General features: G+C 40.0%; 1 protein-coding gene across 3 annotated transcripts in view; it reads right to left on the bottom strand.

Moving 5' to 3' along the window:
- The window catches only part of tbc1d22a (TBC1 domain family, member 22a), a 365228-nt gene that overhangs the window by 322722 nt on the left and 21077 nt on the right, over window positions 1–21429 (bottom strand). For all 3 annotated transcript variants that reach the window (XM_072562565.1, XM_072562566.1, XM_072562567.1), the window contains exon 4: window positions 13617–13796. In XM_072562565.1, the coding sequence (XP_072418666.1) occupies window positions 13617–13796 (180 nt within the window). The remainder of the gene's footprint in view (window positions 1–13616; window positions 13797–21429) is intronic.

Genomic DNA, 21429 nt, shown 5'->3' with positions numbered 1-21429 from the left:
GTTTAGAGGGATATGGGCCAAAGGCTGGCACGGTGGTTAGCACTGCTGCCTCACAGCACTAGAGACCTGGGTTCAATTCCTGCCTCAGGCGACTGACTGTGTGGAGTTTGCACATTCTCTCCGTGTCTGCATGGGTTTCCTCCGGGTGCTCCGGTTTCCTCCCACAGTCACAAAGATGTGCAGGTCAGGTGAATTGGCCATGCTAAATTGCCCGTAGTGTTAGATAAGGGGTAGATGTAGGGGTCTGGGTGGGTTGCGCTTCGGCGGGGCGGTGTGGACTTGTTGGTCCGAAGGGCCTGTTTCCACACTGTAAGTAATCTAAGTAATCTAAGTAAGTAATCTAAATCTAAATGGGACAAGATTAATTTAGGATATCTGGTCGGCATGGACACGTTGGACTGGAGGGTCTGTTTCCGTACTGGAAATTTTTGATTCCATGTCCATACTGAACGAACATTCCAACGTATCAAGCCCCATTTGCCAGCGTTTGGCCCATATCCCTCTCGATCCTTTATAATTACCCAGGTGTTTCCAATTCACAAACAGCAGAGCAAATCCAATCAACAAATTATCAACCCACCAGTCTACTCTCAGTCATCAGCATAGATAGAAGGGATAGTCAACAGTGTTATCAAATGGCACTTGCTCAGTAATAAACTGCTCACTGACAGTTAGCTTGGATTTCACCATGGCCACTCTTTATCTCCTTAGAGCCTTGGCTTAAACATGGGGCAGAGCTGAATTTAACAGGCAAAAGCAGAGTAACTGCCCTTGACATCAAGACAACATTTGGCACCTCACAAAAATGGAATCAATGGTAACTAAGGGAAAGGAAATCCCATGGTTAGAAGCATACCAACTCAAAAGATGATGCTTGTCATTGTTGGAAGTCAACCTTTTCAGTCCAAGAACATTTCTGCAGGAATTACTCAGGATAGTGTCCTAAGCCCAAATCATTTCCAACTGTTTAATCATTGACTTCCCCTTCATCATCAGGTCACAAGTGCGGATGTTTGCTGATAATTGCACAATATTCAGCACCAATGGCAACTCTCAGAAACTCAAGCAGCCCATGTAATACTCCATATGCAGCATTACATCCAGATTTGAGCTAATAGGTGGTTAGTAACATTCGTGCTACATAATTGTCAGACAATTGATCATCTACAGCAAGAATCTAACCACTATCAATGCCATAAATATCAGCAACGGCTGTTTCAAGACCCCTCTTCCCAGCATACTCCAAGCAAACGTCCCAGCTATCAAAAACAAAATGGGTGAACTCACATCTAGGTTTATCTACCAGAGGAACTGAGAGGCTGTTGTTTGCTCTGCTTCACTGAGTCTTAGCTCACCCCTTCCAGTCCTAACTGTGCCCTAGAAGCTGATGATTTCTCCATCCACCACATGGCTTCCTCGGGTAAGGCAAAGGACAGTGGGATATGCTCCCCGATGAACTTTTCATGCTGCTCGGATGCAGTGACCCTGGCATGCCACTGCTCCCCAGACCTAGAATATCTTACAGTAAAATACCATCCGTACTACCGACCACCTGAGTTCACCTCCGCCATCCTGACAGCAGTTGACATACCACCCCATGCAGATGTGAAGAATGCCCTCGACATAGTCATAAAGATGTACAGCATGGAAACAGACCCCTTGGTCCAACTGGTCCATGCCGACCAGATATCCCAACACAATCTAGTCCCACCTGCCAACATCCAGCCCATATCCCTCCAAATCCTTCCTATTCATTCCTTTTAAATGTTGCAATTGTACCAGCCTCCATCACTTCCTCTGGCAGCTCATTCTATACACATACCACCCTCAACATGAAAAAGTTGCTCCTTTGGTCTCTCTTATACCTTTCCCCTCTCACCCTAAACCTATGCCCTCTAGTTCTGGACTCCCCCACCCCAGGAAAAAGACTTTGCCTATTTAGCCTATCCATGCCCCTCATAATTTTGTAAACCTCTATAAGGTCACCCCTCAGCCTCCAACGCTCCAGGAAAAACAACCCCAGCCTGTTCAGCCTCTCCCCATAGCTGAAATCCTCCAACCCTGGCAACATCCTTGTAAATCTTTTCTGAACCCTTTCAAGTTTCACAACATCTTTCCGATAGGAAGGCGACCAGAATTGCACGCAACATTTCAACAGTGGTCTAACCAATGCTCTGTACAGCCGCAACATGACCTCCCAACTCCTGTACTCAATACTCTGACCGATAAAGGAAAGCATACCAAACACCTTCACTATCCTAACTACCTGTGACTCCACTTTAAAGGTGCTATGAACCTGCACTCCAAGGTCTCTCTGTTCAGCAACACTCCCTAGAACCTTACCATTAAGTGTATAAGTCCTGCTAGGATTTGCTTTCCCAAAATGCAGCACTTCACATTTATCTGAATTAAACTCCATCTGCCACTTCTTGGCCCATCTGATCAAGATCCTGTTGTAATCTGAGGTAACCTTATTCGATTTACACCAGCAGAAACACACTAGAGATGAAATTCCCAGAGGCCCTATTCATTGTGGTCAGCCACCTCAACCAAGCCAACCTCATGAGGGTGCTGCCACCATCACATCTCCTGCCCACCAGAGGACCAAACATTCTGGACCACTGCTACACAACTAAAGATATTTACTACTCTAACTCCCACCAACTTCGAAAAACCAGATCACAGTACTGTGTTCCTCCTCAGCTGACAAACAGATGCTGAAACAGGAGGGTCCTTCACAAATAGTAGTACAATGCTGGTCCAAGGTTGTGGAAGGCTGTCTCCAGGACTGCTTGGAATCAGTGGACTGGATCATGTTCAAGTACTCAGTGGAAAACCCAAATGAGTGTGGCACCACCATCATGGACTTCATTTGTAAATGCGAGGAGAACGGTGTACCAAAGAAGTCAATTCAAATGTCGCCCAGCCATGTATCTTGGATGAACAAGGAAATCCACTCCCTGCTGAAATCCAGACATGTAGCATTCAAGTCAGATGGCCAGACCAATATAGGAAATCCAGAGAGCATCTCCACTCAGCCATCAGGGATACCAAAAGGCAGTACTGAACCAGGTTAGAGGCCCAAACCTACCAAACTGACCCCAGCCACTTACAGCAAGGCTTTAACCACATTACAGGAAATAAAATGAAGCAGCGCAAGAAAGCAGACAAAGACTCATCCCTTCCTATTGCACACAATGTTTTCTATGCTCGGTTTGAGCAGAATGCCAGCAACGCGGTGACACTTGCCCTAACAGCCCTAGACACAGCTGTTCTCTCGATCACCGCTGCAATATCAGGTCAGTCTTCCTGGGAAACAACTCAAGGAAAGCGACGGGCCTGGACAGATCCTGTGCAGACCAACTAGCAGAGGTTTTTCACCTCCATCTTCAACCTCTTCCTCCTAAAAGCCAAAGTCTCCACCTGCTTCAGAAGACCACGTACCTAAGAAAGCACATGCAATGTGCCTTAATGATGACTGCCCAGTGGCTCTAACCTCAATAATCATAAAGTGTTCAAGAGGTTGGTCATGACCCACATCAACTCCAGTCTCCCAACCTGCCTCGATCCCCTACAATTTGTCTCATGACATAACAGCCTCACAGTAGATGCCATATCCTTAGCCCTGCACGGATTGCTGGAACATCTGGACAACAAGGACACCCATGTCAGACTCCTGCTCATTCACGACAGCTCTGCCTTAAACACCATTATCCCCTCCAGATTAATCTCAAAACTCTGTGATTTTGGTCTTGCCTCTGCCATCTGCAACTGGATCTTCAGCTTTTTGACCCATAGACCATAATCAGTGAAGATAGGTAACTGCACCTCCTCCACAGTAACACAACACTGGAGTCCCCACCACCCCCAGGGTGTGTGCTCAGTCCCCTACTGTACTCCCTGTACACCCATGACTGTGTTGCCAAATTCCAAACGAATGCCATCTACAAGTTTGCTGACAATATCACCATTGTTAGATAACCGTCCTATCACAAGTACAGAGAGAGATGGAGGGCTTGGTGACGTGGTACAATGAAAATAACACCTCTCTCACCATCAACAAAACTAAAGAACTAATAAATGACTTCAAAAAGAAATGAGGAGAACACACCCACATCAATGGAACAGAGGTTGTGAGGATCAAGTGAGTCAATTTCCTCAGACTGACAATAACCACATAGATGCAATGGTCAAGAATGCACAACAACAACTCTTCTTGCTCAGGCAGCTCAAGAAATTTAGTATGTCCATAAGGATCTGCACCAACTTCTACAGATGCATGACAGAAAGCATATTGTCCAGCTGCGTAATGGCCTGGTACGGCAACTGCTCTGACCAGGAACATAAAAACTACAGAAAGTGAAGGGCACAGCCCAGACTATCATGGAAGCCAACCTTCCATCCACGATTCCATTTACATGGCTCACTGCCACAGAAAGTCTGCGAACATCACCGAAGATCCATCACACCTCAGTGATGATCTCCACAACCACTTCTGTCAGGTAGAAGATACAGAAGTCTGAACACATGCACCAGCAGGTTCAGGAATAGCTTCTTTTCAGCTACTATTAGACTGATGAACAGACTCTCTAGCCTCAATTAATGCCAATCTTGCTAACATTGATCTCAACTAGTGCATGCCCTGTGCAAAGTTACCTGCACCCTTCTATTCATCTACCTATCCAGACGCCTTTTAAATGTTGTAATTGTACCAGCCTCCACCACGTCCTCAGGCAGCTCATTCCATATAAGCACCACCCTCTGTGCGAAAAAGTTGCCCCTTAGGTCCCTTTTAAATATCTCCTCTCTCTCGCCCTAAACCTATGCCCTCTAGTTCTGGACTCCTCCCAACTCTGGGAAAAGACCTTGTTTATTTACCCTTTCCATTTACTTAGATTCACTTTCTTATTCTGCAGTCAAAAGAATGTGTTAGAGTTTGTTAGATATGTTTTAGTTAGAAACTAGAAACAACGCATAAGGAAAGTGACTGTAGAGTTCTAGTTCAATTGTTACATCAAAAATTGTGGCAATATTGGTGTGCTTGTTACTTAATTATTCATTTCCCACCTAAGAATTTGAGCACAATAATCTAGGCTTATGCTTCAGTAACTGCCAATTCTTCATTATTGAGAGTGCAGTCTTTAGATGAAGTGAGGCCTGTCTTGTTTCAGAATATTGAATAAAATGTGTTCAACCATCTGGTGATCTATGTATCTAGAACTTGCAACTCTCTCAAAGTGCATGGTTTTACAACAATATTATCAGGCTGTCCATGAGATGAATGCACTTGCTTTCTCAGCCAACCAGAAATGAAAAGAACTTTATTAGCAAATGATTTGATTCCAAAGTTTTACAGAGGGCAAATTAAAGATGATAATGCTTATATTGGTATAAGGTAATAGCTGAAATATTACAAACAGATGTTAGTTTCTTTTTAAAAAATTTTCTCGACAAGAAAATGTGCTTAATTGTTATGGAGACGTTTAACAACATTCTACATACAGAACATTATTATTTAAGGAGCAGAGCAGCTTTTCAGCAGTCAGATTGTAATTTAAAACCAAGTTATACCTCATTGAACAAGATTTAGCTTTTTACGTGTTTCTCATGTTGGTATGAGAGCAGAAATGTGCAAGTTCTTTATAGATGAACTGATTTTGCTGTTTCCCAGTTCATGGAAGTAAGTGCTCAAAGCATAATCTGTATCACAACTATTGTAATGTAGTAAATGTTGAAAGTAATTTTTACTTTGTATTCTCCCAAACGAAGCACTGTGGTTACGACCAGATTTTATCTACTATCTTGTTTGTGGGGGCTAAGTGTTACCTTGGATATTGGGGATAATTCTCCTCCTCTTCAAACAGTGCATCTACCTGATCAGGCAGGTTTAATAACTCATTCCAAAAGACAGCACCTCCCATATGCTAAATCCTTATGATGTACAGTCAGTTCTGCTATAACACGGCAGTCGTGTGTTATAATCTTATTATAGCAGCACCATTTAAACTAATGGGGCTGGAATCACATTATAATCAATACACATTTTAAAAGTTTGTGCTTTATAAACAGTGTCCCCAGTTCATCAATTGAATGTAGCGAATTCGCATTATCGAAAAGTGCCATAGCCGAATGACCTGTAGATAGATTTGGGGACTGAAAATTCCAGGTCATTAAAGTATTGTTGGATCGTGCAAAGCACAAGATGCACTAAGTCAGAAAAGTAATTGACCTGCTCCGATGTGTAAGGCACTATATGCATATTAATGAATTTTCTTCATTTTCTTCTTCTTCATTCACAGGATGTGGGAATTGCAGGCTAGGGCAGCACTCATTGCATATCTCTGATTGCTGCCCTTGAGAAGGTGCTGGTAATGTGCTGCCTTGATCTGCTACAATTCTTAAGGTATAAGTACACCTGTAATCCAGGATATTAACCAATGACGGTGAACGAAGGGTAATTTAGTACCAAGTTATGATGGTTTGAGTCTTGGATAGGAAATTTCAGAAAATATTTATGATTTCTTTGAAAAAGAATGATAAATTTTCTTCAGTTGAATTGCCATACTCAGGATAAAAGTTTTCAATGTTTTCATTCTATTCTCTGTTTTTAAAAGAAGGTGGGGAGAAAGATAGAGAAAGAAACATCTGAATAACATTGGAACAATAGGTCCTTTAAGTGCGAGATTACTTGAGGATTTGATTCCTTGTAAAGCATCCAAATTTGAGGAAATGATCATGTCAGTAGGTTGTCTGGGAAACAAGTTCATTTTGGGTGTGATTCTGTATTCAACAGTTCACATTTTAGGCTTGAGAACAAGTTGGCTTCCAGAAGAGAAAATCTCTCTCTCAAAACTAAATTCAGTTGAAACTTTTTATGGTGGCTAAAATGTTTGAAATCTGGCTAAGTGAAGAGCTCCAAACAGTGAGTTAAATTTGTGGGAATTTATTAAACCTGCCTGATCAGGTAGATGCACTGTTTGAAGAGCAGGAGAATTTAGCTCCAGAGACAAAGAACACTAAACCAGGAGTGCTCTGACAGGAGGCAGCTCAAGAAACTTGGACTGCTGTTGAGCAGGAGGTTACAACCATAGCCTACAGAAAACCTGTCCTTAAAGAAGTAGAGGGACCCAAGAAATCTCGACCCTTCTGCAGATTTTTAAAGCAGTGCACAAGATCAAGTTATCTGCGGTGATGTTATTAGAGGTACAAGTCTAATGGGTGTAATAAGGCAATGTGGTTTAAGAGAGTTTATCTTAACATAATTATAGCATTATAAGTTCATTATGAGTTTATATTTTAAGCAAATGGTTACTTAAGGTGCAAGTATTAGTATTCATGTCCTCTGATGTTTCTGCTCAAATGTCTTTTGCTTTTACTTGCGACTTCATCCTTTTAGTAAATGCCATGGATTTTGCATTCCACAAATAAAATGCTGCTGCTCTCTGCTGAAATCATAACACTAATTACAGGGTAACGATACTGTAATGATTTTGTAAAGTGAAAACATGATTGTATGGCCATAACTTTTTCTTACACCCTCCTGGCTTTCCCTACTTCTTTGGATAAGCTTCACCATCAAAATAAAGCTCATCTGGCATTTTAGTGATTCACTGTGGTTAAAACGAGCGCACCATGGTTACCTGACTCACTCAAACCAGCAATCAACATGGCAGTGTGAGCAGCACATATGCCTCCTTACTTTATGCAACAGATGAGACCAAGGATTCAAAACCAATCTTGAGTAATTCCTACCCAGAGTTCCAGCATGTAACAAACTGTTCCAACGCAAATTTTTCAGAGTTGGTAAGAACACACAAGTCTGGAAAGGTGTGATAGGCAAGGAAAGAATAGGGAAAGCAAACTCAAACCAAGTCGCCAAGCTGAAAAATGAGTGAGTAATAATACATTCCATGTCAATGTAGCTGCCATTCTGGGAAAATACTGGAGATGCACTCTTGACAAGGCTACACAGCTATCATCAATCACAGAGGGAGAAGAGGAGACAGACAGAATTACAGGAACAAAAAAAATCTCAGTACTGTCTGCCACAGAAAAGATAATTTCAAAGATCCTCCTCAACCATCTCCCAATGGTTTGGAGATGCCGGTGTTGGACTGGGGTGTACAAAGTTAAAGAATCACACAACACCAGGTTCTAGTCCAACAGGTTTAATTGGAAGCACACTAGCTTTCAGAGCGACACTCCTTCATCAGGTTCCTTCATCACTATCACCCGATGAAGGAGCATCGCTTGGAAAACTAGTGTGCTTCCAATTAAACCTGTTGGACTATAACCTGATGTTGTGTGATTCTTTAACTTTGTATCTCCCGATGGAGTTAGTTGCAGTTTGGCTTTTGCCCATTGAGAGGTGCTAAAAACACAATGTGCATTAAATGGCAAATGCTGCACAAGACAATGAACACCAGTAACTGTTGCACGTGGCCTTTTGCAAACCCAGGAAAGCTATGAAGATCTCAACTTTAAAGAGTTACAAATTATCTTCCTCAAATTTTGCTCACCTCAGAAATATGCTGTCGTTGCCCAACTATTCCATGACAGCATGTAATTTGAAACCTTCACCAACTGAACCACCACAAATTCAAGTAAGACAATGCCACTGATTTAATTTATCTTAACTTTCCTCCCTGCAATACTGCATACCGCCTTCAGCAAATTCCTGAAAAGGATATGGAGATAATATACAGAACAGGAAACTGTTCACGTTAGGCTGCCTTTAATTCAAAACCAAAACCAGTCCAACCTGAGTCACAGAACTTCAGTATGCCAAGGAAACTTACATGCACATTCAGAAGTTAAGCTCCGGGTCTTTGCCAACTCCTTCCCAAACTATACGAGGAGATGGGACTTTCACTAAAACTCCAAAAATTAAGGTCCACTTGTAACCAAACTTGCTCAGTGAAATAGCGCCCTCGTTGATTAAAATCAGTGGTGACATCCTGGAAAATGTGGGCTATTTTCCATACTCTGGGAACCTCCTCTTGACAAAAGCAGACAACAAAGTTGAAATTCATCATCACTTCCAATGTGTCAGTTCAGCATTTAGTCAATTGAAGAGGAGAATATTTACCGAAGATTTTCAAAAATGCCAACAGTAACCTCCACAATCCAGTACGTTTTGAAGACATTGACAAACTACAGCAGGCACAAAGAATTGCAGTGATCCCTTTGCAAATGCTCCAAATTTAATCGCAAAAAAGACAGAAGTCCAACCCTCTCCTAGACTAACGCTCCTCAGTGCAATGCTAATCACTCGACATCAGTTCCCACTGGAAAGGGAATGTCCTTCACAACCTAATACCAGACTCTAGGAGCAACTACTCTCCTTGGAACTGGGTCACCACAGAAGACTCTCACAAGGAGAGTGGAAATGCTTGGAGGAAATGTTCAATGCCTCCTCGAAGAAGTCAAACAGACCCAGCGATGCGTGCAAGGTCCCGGCTTGTGACTGGCCAAAATGGAAAAAGATCATTCACGAAGTCACCAAACACATTAATAGACGGTTACCAGGAACATGTGGAAATTAGCTGCAGGTGACAAAAGCAGCACACAAATCTCCAGACATGCCATCTACCCAAACCGCTATGTACAGCTTGCTCCACATGTGGCTGATCACGCTCTGAATGTATCAGCCATCAAACTGGAATGCAAGTCGTTCATGTAATTTTTAAAAATCATTTGGCTCAAAGTTCAAATGAGGGGTAGTAACTACACAATGTTTACAATTTTGACTGATTTTCTTTCGAACCGATACACAGTAGTAACCAGCGTCACGCTTTTTTATTCATTCATGGGATGAGGGTGTTGCACCATTTATGGCCCATCCTTAATTGCCCAGAGGATAGTTAAGAGTCAAAGACATTGTTGTGGGTCTGGAGACCTGTCAGCCAGAGTAGATAAGGATGGCAGTTTCCTTCCCTAAAAAACATTATCAGCCTAACAGGTTTTTCTGACAATTGATTCCAGATTTTTATTGAACTCAAATTCGCCATGGTGGGATCTGAACTCTTGTCCCCAGTCCAGAATAATACCATTAGACCATTACCTGCCCTCAACTTGGTTCAAGACACACGCCCATTATTCCCCCTGACTCAACAACCAAAATGAATTTGAGTAATTATGGTTCAAATTCTGAAGTCTGCACAGACTATGGGAAAATTCAAACAGTGCTCAGCAACTATCAATATGTGGTACTTTTAAAAATCTAATCTTTACTGCAAGTAGATTTATTTGAAGAATGAAATTACTGACCAACAGAACAGTTCAATATTTAGAAGTAATTTGCAAGTATAGAGAAGTACAATTTAGTTATCACCAAGTTTAAATTCATAAATGATAATAATGTTATAACCATGTCACTTTTTTTTCTCTCAAGTAACTGTTACCTCTCATATTCAAGGCAGTGGTCAGAAGTTACCAAGTGTGTGCTGCTATGCTTTCTTTACATGACAAATTAGTTGTAATTTTTCAATAATTGAACAAATTTAATAATGAGTTTTATTGTGTCACATAATCCAAGCTACAAAGCTGTGTGGTCCACTTTTGTCATGCAGTTCTTTTTTCTCCCCCTACTCAGTTGAAGAATGTCCTCGAAGATGTATTTCTTTGCCACGTTATTAATTTGAAATTTACAAACAACGAGCTGGTCAACACATTATTCTAAAATCTGAAATATAAGCCTTCCTACAATCCCAGCTATCTTGCAGCATACCACAAATTAAATTTAGGAACTGGGGAAAAGCTGTCATTTGCTGAAAAATAAAGCATCCAAATTACATTGGACCAGATTTTGTCCTATTAGCTTTAAATCCACGAGCGCTTCATGTATTGACAGCTATATGTTAAAAGTTACAATAATTAAACAGAAAACAAATTCTGAAAGAAATGCACTTTTTAAACTTACTTGGAAATGAGTGACTGAAATGATGTACCTGAACTAGGACAATTGATCTCTTTTTAAAAAAAAGGACAAGATTTCAAATACTTGCATTTGAAAACTGAGTGAAAGAAAAATTGTTCAAACACTACCCGGTTCAACACCAGATGGCTGAAAGTGTTTTACCATTATGGATTAGTGGTGCTAGAAGAGCACAGCAGTTCAGGCAGCATCCGAGGAACAGTAAAATCGATGTTTCAGGCAAAAGCCCTTCATCAGGAATAAAGGCAGAGAGCTTGAAACGTGGAGAGATAAGCAAGAGGAGGGTGGGGGTGGGAGAAAGTAGTTGCAGTGGGAGAGGGACTCCCTGAGATTCTTGTAGAGAGAGGACGACAACTTCCTCCTCTCTCTACAAGAATCTCAGGGAGTCCCTCTCCCACTGCAACTCCTTTCTCTCCACCCCCACCCTCCTCTAGCTCATCTCTCCACTCTTCAAGCTCTCTGCCTTTATTCCTGATGAAGGGCTTTTGCCCGAAACGTTGATTTTACTGCTCCTCGAATGCTGCCTGAACTGCTGTGCTCTTCCAGCTCATCCAGAATCTGGTTTCCAGCATCTGCAGTCATTGTTTTTAACCCTGTTTTACCATTATGCCTGTTGTTCTAACAGAGATCTTTTCCCAATCAGATTTTCAGCCAGCTTCTTAGACAAGTCAGGTAAATTTCAATTCAAATAAAATTCATATTTATTTTGATATTTGATCAATGACAAGGGGGAAGAGTAACAGAACAGAAGGAAAACATCTTCAATTCAAACCATGCTATTAAATAGGAAAAGCAGCTCAGCCTATTTTTCAACTCCCACAAACAAGTTTACAAGGTATTCAGTATCTAGGTCCTCTACAAACACTGAAGTCACAAGCTTCTTGCACCTTAGTACAGACATCATTTTCAAGTGCACATTGGTCCAAGGGAAAGCAGGACCAATGCAGATTTAGTATTTTTTATTGGTACACCTCAATGAGCAGAATCTACTGTATGATCATACAAAGGAATAGAAGGTACAGCTACCAAATATCCAAGGTAGACAGGAAAGTAAATTGTGAGGTTATAAAAATACACAAGTGACTGGGCATGTGAAATTGTCACATTTTGACAGGCAAAATAAAAGTAGCATATTATCTAAATGGTGAGAGATGCAGTGGAATCTGAGTGTCTTCTTGCATGAGTCACAGAAGGTTAGACTGCAGGTGATTATTAAACCTGAAGGAATTTTGTCATTGATCGCAAGAGGAACTGAAAACAAAATGAGAGAGGGTATCCTTCAGTTAGAGGGCGCCGGTGATACTGCATCTGGAGTACTGTGTACTGTGTTTGTGTGTTAGATACAGTTGAGAAGTTGACCAGACTCATACCTGGAATGTATGACTCATCTAATGGGGGGAGAAAAGAAACTATTTTCTAATCAACCCATTCGGACATCATTATGCACCTCTGGAACAGGAGGTACTAGGACCCGGATCTCCTGGCTCAGAGGTAGGAATACTGCCATTGTGTCACAAGAGCCAGTTTGACCGGCTAGGTGTGACTAAGAGGTAACTTGATTGAAACATAAAAGATGTGAGAGATTTTGACAAGCGAGATGCAGAATGAATGTTTCCTCTTAGAGGAGAACCATACAACCAGGAGTCATTATTTTAAAACACAGCTTTTCCTCTCCCCTTCTCAAAAGGATCACAAATCTTTGGGACTATCTTACTGAAAAAAGTGGCAGAAGTAGATAGATCCCTGTTAAGCAAGAGGATATAATGTCACCAGTGGTTGGTAGGAATGCAGATTTAGGGTTTCAATCAGATCAGCTACGATTTTACTGAATGGTGGAGTAGTGAGATGTTGGATAAGATGGTCCACTCCTGCTCCAAGTTAGTTGGTCTGGATCAAAGAAAGAAGGATGGCAACTTATCGGCCAGTGAGAAAACAAAGAGCCATAATTCACTTTTGTGTTTTAATTTTCAAAGATTTAAAAGCTCCAGTTCAAACACAACAAATTCTGAAAGCCCAGTAAAATCAGAACAATTCAACATAAATCTAATCAGCATTAAAATTTTAAAAGATGAATCATAAACATTGTAAAATAATTTAGTGATACGCTTAGATTAAAAACAGATCAAATTTTAGTTCTCTCACCCCATAATTAACATGAAGCTGCCTTTGGAAGGTTTAGGCACACATAAACACCTAACATGGTAATTAACTTCTAATTAGTTATTGGCTCACATGCAATTAATTTGCTATCTATAAAAATAGTTACTAAATACCTAGAGCACATTTGATTACCATTTTGAGAATTAAATGCTAGATTATAGCTACAAAACACACTGCTTTAAAAAAGAAAGCACAGGATTTGTCTCAACTACAACAGATCAACTCTGACCTAATACGATCAGGGCATAAATAAAGGTTACTCAGAAATCTGTTTTCTTTCCAAACTGTCAGTGCGGAGATACCTAGTCAATGTAAAGCTGGCATCATATTCTAAGACTTTCTTACATTTCCTATTGCTTTGATTTAATTCCACTTTATGTTCCCTGTATTAGTAATTTTGGATGAATAGAGAACACCTACGTTTTAAGAGAGGTTAATTCTCTAAAAGGAGGCACCAAATGATAAGTCCACATTACCTCGCTTCAGAGTACCTTGTTACCTCACCATAGTTCACACTTACCTAAGTCAGTGTTTGGACCTGCCAAAAGCTGCCTGAATTTCTCTAGTCGAAACATTTCTCTTTCTGTCATCAAAGAAGCAGAGGTATTATGGTCTGTTATTCTTGCTACCAATGGAATTGTTGATCGAGGAGGAACAAACTGCTGCCTCTGAAGAGGAGTCTTCTCAAAATTATCGAAAGCTGGAAATTACACAAAACTATATTATAACCAACAGAATTACTGCATTTGAAATGTGTTACAAATATATCAACACAAAATAAAATTGACTCAAAAAGGATTTCAACACTCCATCGCACTTTGCATCGAAATAGAAACTTAAAATATTTATAGTCAAACAATCGAATATTAAAAAAATGCTGTTGCATGCCATTCTTAAATCAACACAGATTTTCCAGGACAACTGCATACCTGCTGTTGTTCAACTCAAACTAATCAGATGCTACTACTAATGTAAATTACTGCATGTTATGACACCATCACACCAAACTGGAATGGCAATGATGGGAGAATTAACCTTTCAGTCAGGCCTGGATACTGCTCTGCCTAATATATTGATTTGAGACAAGTGACTTGCATGCATCTGCCTTCCACTCACTGTGCCATATTTGAGAAACTGTGCTTTTAATGGGCAGAAATTACTATATTTTCTGCTTCTCACCTACACATTTTAAATAATCTCTTTAAGTATGCTGTTTGCATTCAAATACATCTTCCAAATGCTGCACCAAGTCCTACCCCTCCAATTTACTAACAGTGGCATGAAGACACTGCTCAATTAAATAATGCGACATGGATATTTGCACAATAAACATATCTGGCCAGGAAGTAATCTACCTTTTTCTGTTACTCTTGTATTATTTCCTGGAGTTTTAAGGATATTTGCATCAACATGACCACAAGATGATATGTTTGGCTAAACTGTAGGACAACACCATATCAGGATGAATGCACTAAATTTCTAAATTCAATGGTTGTTCCATGATATACTGTATTAGCGGGTTTTGAGAAGATTTGCAGCTCAGATTGAGGTTCTGGATGTAAACTTGCTCGCTGGGCTGCAAGGTTCATTTTCAGATATTTTGTCACCATACTAGGTAACATCTTCAGGGAGTCTCTGGACGAAGCACTTTCTATATGTTTGGGTTTCCTTGGGCTGGTGATATTCCTTCCTGTGGTTACGTCATTTCCTATTCTTTTTCTCAGGGGGTGGTAAATGGGATCCAAGTCAATGTATTTGTCGATAGAGTTCCGGTTGGAATATCATGCTTCGGAATTCTCGTGCATGTCTCGGATGGATGGGTTGTCCCAGTCAAAGTGGTGTCTGTCCTCATCTGTACGTAAGGATATTAGTGAGAGTTGGCCACTTTTTTTTCATGGCTAGTTGACGTTCATGTATCCTGGTGGCTAGTTTTCTGCCTCTTTGTCCAATGTAGTGTTTGATACTGTTCTTGCACAGTTTTTTGTAAATAACATTAGTTTTGCTTGTTGCCTGTATAGGGTCTTTCAAGTTCATTAGCTGCTGTTTTAGAGTGTTGGTGGGTTTGTGGGCTACCATGATGCCAAGAGGTCTGAGTAGTCTGGCAGTCATTTCTGAGATGTCTTTGATGTAGGGAAGAGTGGCTTGGGTTTCAGGATGTGTTTTGTCTGCTTGTTTGCTTCGTGTGTTGCTGCGAAATCGGCAGACTTTATTCATTTCTCAGCAACAAACGCAAACAAGCAGACAAAATGTGTGGAGAAACCCTAGCCACTCGCCACTACGTCAAAGACTTCTCTGAAATGATTGCCAGACTACTCAAGACTCCTTGGCCTCACTGTAGCCCACAAACCCACCAACACTCAAAAACAGCAGCTAATGAACTTGAAAGACCCTATACAGGCAACAAGCAAAACTAATGTCATTTACAAAATACCGTACAAGAACTGTAACAAACACTACATTGGACAAAGAGGCAGAAAACTAGCCACTGGGATACATGAACATCAACTAGCCACAAAAACAACATGTCCCACACTCAAGTATCCTTACATACAGATGAGGAAGGACACCACTTCGACTGAGATAACACATCCATCCTAGGACAAGCCAAACAGAGACACGCACAAGAATTCCTAGAAGCATGGCATTCTAACCAGAACTCTAACAAACACACTGACTTGCATCCCATTTACCAACCCCTGAGAAAAAAAGGTAATGACATCACCACAGGAAATGAAGTCACCACAGGAAATGGCATTACCAACCCAAGGAAACCCAAACATATAAATAGAAAGCAGGCTACACCACCAGTGCTTTATGCAGAGGCTCACTGAAAATGTGACCTAGCATAGTGACAAAATGTCCAAAAACAAACCTTCCAACTCAGCAAGCAAACCTACATCCAGACACTGCATTAACACAACTTTGGGCGAGGGCAAAGAAAACAGTAAACACAATGCTAAACAGATCAGAGTTTTAAACATTGTTCCAACTATACTCTTTATATTTTAATCATACTTTAAACTGGAGTAAACAAAAAGTAAATCATAGAATGCGAATGATACCTTGCATTTATTCAAGTGATTAATTTGAGTAATGAATAAATGTTGTACTACAACCACCAAGTTCAGAAAAAAATTCAAGGTCGCTGCTTCTCACTACCAGCTACATGTAAAGCTACATAAGTCTCTAGGCATAGGATTTTTCTTTGCAGCTAAATTAAGTCCAATTTTAAAAATTACTACAATTAATGACATCACTCTCCATTTTGCTTGGTTTCAAACCATGCATACTGATGGCTACAAGATTACCTCAGCACATCATGTTACTAAATCCAATACAGAACTAGCTTCTGGGTACTACACACCCACCTCTCCACAGCAGCGTTTCTCGGAGACACAAAGCAAATCCAGCACTTGTCACACGTCATTGTGCGAGCACACCAGAAATCAAGTTCTGCTGTTCCCTCAGTTGACACAAAGGTTAGAAATTTTATCAAAGTGCACAAAATCCCAAATTTACCTATCACATAAACGCAGGATAACAGAAAACATTGACAAATAAATATATTCTAACAACAGGTAACCAACTATGAATTGCTGACATCCCAATCTACCAGTTAAAGTTCTAATCCCTTTCTAAAACTTCTTGAACATACATATATTCAAAGACAAATAGACATTGGTATTATGAGCAAAGGGAATGAAACAGAAATCAGCTTGGCTGCAGTCCACAGAGTTAACTGAAATGATAGTTTTGCTTTGCTTTCATCAAGAAACTTCAGCCATTTTGGAAAAGTCAACAAGGACTTACAACAGGTCGATCACATCACACAATAAATGAACCAAAGGATTGTGATTTTCTTCAAAGTTCCATGGGACATGAGCATTACTAGCAAGACCAGCATTAATAGCTCATTCCTAACCACTATTTGAGAAAACAGCAGTAGCCTTTCTGGACTGGTGCAGTCCATGTTGTGTCAATACACTCAATGCTGCTGGAAACAAAGTTCAAGAGTTTTGACACAGCAACAATGGAAGAACAGATATATTTCCAAGTCAGAACAGTGTGTGAATTTGGCCGGGCTGGAAGTGGGGATGGCAACCTGCAGCTGCTGCTTATTCTAAGTGGTAACTGTCACATATTTTTGAAGTACAGTCAAAGAAATCTTTGCAACTTGCTACAGTGCCTTAGATGATGCATACAGCTTCCAGCACTGTTGGTTTAGCAGAACTAATGGTTAACATCCCAGATGGAATGTCAATTAAGCTGATTGCTCCAAGATGGTGTACAGCCTGGAATGCTGCTGAAGTTGTACTCATTCAGGCAACTACGAAATATTGCATCACATTCTTAATTTGTGCTCAAGTTGTTCACTTTGAGAGAAAGAACAAAAGAACAGAGGAGCATTTAAATGGAGAAAAATTACAACTGAAAGCTGTAACACAAAGGAACTGGGTGCTACTTGTGCATAAAACAGTTCGCTCACAGCAAGACTAATGAAATGTTCACCCTTATTTCATGGGGTTCGAGTCTGAGAGTAGGAAAGCCTTACTGCAACTACACAAGTTGCTGACGGTACCATATCTTTGGTACTCTGAGCAGTATTAGTCCCTTTATTAAAAGGAAAAGTATCATTTCATTGGAGGCAGTTCAGAGAAGGTTCATCGTCTTATGGGCAAAGATTAAACAGGTTCAGACTCTACTTACTGGAGTTTACACGAAAGAGAAGTGACCTCATTGAAACATACAGAGTTCTTAAGGGGCTTGCCAGGGTAAAATAAGGTGATGAATTATTTGCCCCAGAATATCTAATGTCTGAACAGTTGCTGTAGTCATAGTACTTATGCTGAGTTAAGTTTCTGGCCAATAGCAAACTCCACAAAGTTGATGATGGAGGAAATAAGCAACAGAAATGCTATTCAAAGAGAAGGGGAGGTGTCCAAAATTGCTCGTTGTGAATGGTCATTACCTGACATGGCACAAACATTACTTACCACTTATTCACTCAAGCCTGAATGTCATCTAAGTAATTGCAACAACTGGTCATAGCCTGCTTCCTTCTGAGGATAGTATTTGAGCTAGTAACTAAAGTAGTAGACACAGAAATATCTCTGAACATTTTAGAAGGCATTCAATGAGGATCTACATAAGAAATGGTTTGCTAAAATTCAAATTTATGGAACTAACAGCTAATTATTGACCTGATTAGAATACTGCTGAGGTGGTACAGAGATAATGGTAATGTAATCAAACTGGGAGGAAGTGACTGCTGTCAGCCCGCAAGGATTTATGCTCTATTTATTAATGACTTAGCTTGCACAATAGAGAGCCACATATCCAGGTTTGCAAATGCACTACAAATTGGTAGAACAGCACAGGTGCATAAATCTATAAGATTGATGGATTAAGCAAACGGGGAAAACTGTCAGGTGGATTTCAGTAAAAGTAAACATAAGGTGATCCAAAATGCAGAAAGCAAGGAGAAGTTTTCAAGTATGTATACACTGATAACTGTAGGTACGAAAAATGATAAACAAGTAAATGGAATGTAACTCTTTCCAAATAGATGGCTTGAATACAAGAGACGAGACTATGCCATTTCCTGAGTAATAGAAGTGCTATATACAGTTTAATAAGCACTTATTCACAAGAATATTTCTAAGGCTCCAACAATTAAATTGAGAAGAGATTTTACATCAACTAGGCTGGTATATTTCCCCGAAATTAAGGGATAATTTGATTGACGATTTAGATTTTGAAAGGAAATGATAAGACAGAGAAAAACAACTTTTGCCGATGAACAAAAATTAGAGGATACACAGGCATATTGTTAAATTATGAGTCAGGAGACATATTAGGAAACAACATAAAGATGGTGTAACTTTTGACCACAATAAGCAGTGGATGTCAGTTCAATTACTTTCAAATCTGAGGTTAATGTTTGCAATCAGTAGATATAAAAGGATACATGGTCAAAAAATGGATGAACTTTAGGGTAGAAATAAGCCGTAATTTTATTGAATGACAGAAGAGGCTCAGGGGGCTGAGTAGCCAAAATTAATTCCTATTAATCATTGAATAGCATGGTCAGAAAGGGAGCTGTTGTTCCATCAAGTCTGTGCTGACTCCAAAGAATAATCCAATCAGTCCTATTATCCTGCATCCAATCAATAACCCAACCTACATCTCTGCAATTTTTATTCCATGTTCTTACCCAAATCGCGTCATCAGCACCAACAACAGATCTTTACAAGATATTCCTGTTCTATATACAGTCTGTAGAATTGCAAACTGTATCACCTACGTGTTTGCCTCTCTTTACAAAAGATAAAGAGAAAAGCACAATAAAAACGAGACACAAGTTCAAACCAATTCAAAAGCAAATCAACTCTGATAAGATAATTAAAGTTGAGTTCTGATACAAGGACCTATATACACAGAAACAGTTTTAGAACTATCCAAATATATTTCTTGTAGCATTCACACAGACAGAGCAGGAAGAACTCTTAACTTGAGAACTTAGGAAGAATAGTGTGCTTGTTGATTACATTATACAGCATCACCTGGATGGGTTTTTGAAATATTTGAAAGTATTCAAAATTATCATCAATAAACATACATGGAACAAAAAGATATAGAAAGCAGTTAAATTTGGAAGTATTTCCAGATTTGTTCAAATATTTGAATCTGACACATTATACCTGAACTTTAGAAAATGGGCAACAATTACAAAATTAGTTGAGAGCCAAGGAAATGCAAGCTATAACAGTGATTGCAAATATCTGAGACAATAAAGGAGAAGGACAATAACCTAAAAGAAAATCACATGATCTCATAAATCATTACGATTAGACCTAAAACATCAAAGTATCATGTAAAATTTTAGCAAATCAGAAGCTAATCAATTATTTTGTGTTGAATTGGTGGACATAAAATTGAGTGCTGGGACGAAGGTGGTGTGATATTATAAACTTCCGAACTTTAATAACTGTTCCTGGAATGAAAGAATCAAAGATCAAATCAAACATAGACAGGAAGAAGCAGCAATAACTCTGTCTGGAATAAACTATTAAAAGGACAAGGACAAACTTATGTAGGAATTGACAGCAATTAACCATGCCTGGGAGTTGCCGTCAAAGCTACACGAACAAAACTGTTCTGACATCTGCTTGACGAATGGCTGCCTTCTGCCACAAGGACAACTCAGTGCCCTGCAGAAGAATTTAAGGAGTTAATCAAAGGAAAGCTGTGTTTTCAAACAGACAGCTAACACAGAGTGTAACAAGGAAAGGAGGAGTTACTTCTGATCAGAAGGCAAGCTACAGACCAGGGGTTCCAAAGGAGTAGCCAATAATTTGGGTGAAAGAATCTGAAATATCAAAAATGTCACCCCATAGACCCAACGGACAAAAAGCATTCTGCTTAAGAATCCAACACCAGAACTCTTCTTCCGCAGGATTTCAAACAAATAGGCAGTCTTTTCCCATAGGTTTAGGGTGAGAGGGGAAAGATATAAAAGACACCTACAGGGCAACCTTTTTACACAGAGGGTGGTATGGGTATGGAATGAGCTGCCAAAGGAAGTGGTGGAGGCTAGTACAATTGCAATATTTACGAGGCATTTGGCTGGATATATGAATAGGAAGGATTTGGAGGGATATGGGCCGGATGCTGGCAGGTGGGACTAGATCTGGTTGGGATATCTGGTCGGCATGGACGGGTTGGACCGATGGGTCTGTTTTCATGCTGTGCATCTCTATGACTCTATAACAACACTGTACATGGATCAAACCCTGGGCACAGAGACAGATACTGACACTGTCAGTTGGAATCATAGTTAAATTCCATCATTCATTGGGTAATAGCCAATTTGAGCTGCGAGCCTTAACTTGGTTACTTGAGGGATTTTCTTTTGGTTGCTCCATGGAATAAAGTTTAAATTATTGTTTTAGCACTTGATTGCCTGTGGGATTTCTTCATAAGTAACTGAATTAAAGGTAGCTTGCCATGGTTTACCCACAACGGTGGATCTTAGACTCTTTCCAAAATCTCATATTGTATGCATTTCACCTTTAAATGTTTCACTGCAAAGTTACTATTTAAATTCTAAAATTCATCCAGACTTTAAGTAAGGATGTACAAGCTCTAATTGACAGCAGCTGAAGTTATTAAATAAGAAAACCAGATTATTTATTTTTTGTTAAGGTGCCAAGGGCTAGACTAACTTAAAATTACTAAACAGAAACAGGTCATCCCAACTTTGAAAAGAATGGTGGATGTTGGAGCAGCAATTGAGAGAGGGGGAGGTGATGCTCCTTTGCTTTTGCTAACTA

The sequence above is a fragment of the Chiloscyllium punctatum genome, chromosome 44 (genome assembly GCF_047496795.1).
Source record: "Chiloscyllium punctatum isolate Juve2018m chromosome 44, sChiPun1.3, whole genome shotgun sequence".
NCBI lineage: Eukaryota > Metazoa > Chordata > Chondrichthyes > Orectolobiformes > Hemiscylliidae > Chiloscyllium > Chiloscyllium punctatum.
This window is presented reverse-complemented; position numbering and strand designations above follow the sequence as displayed.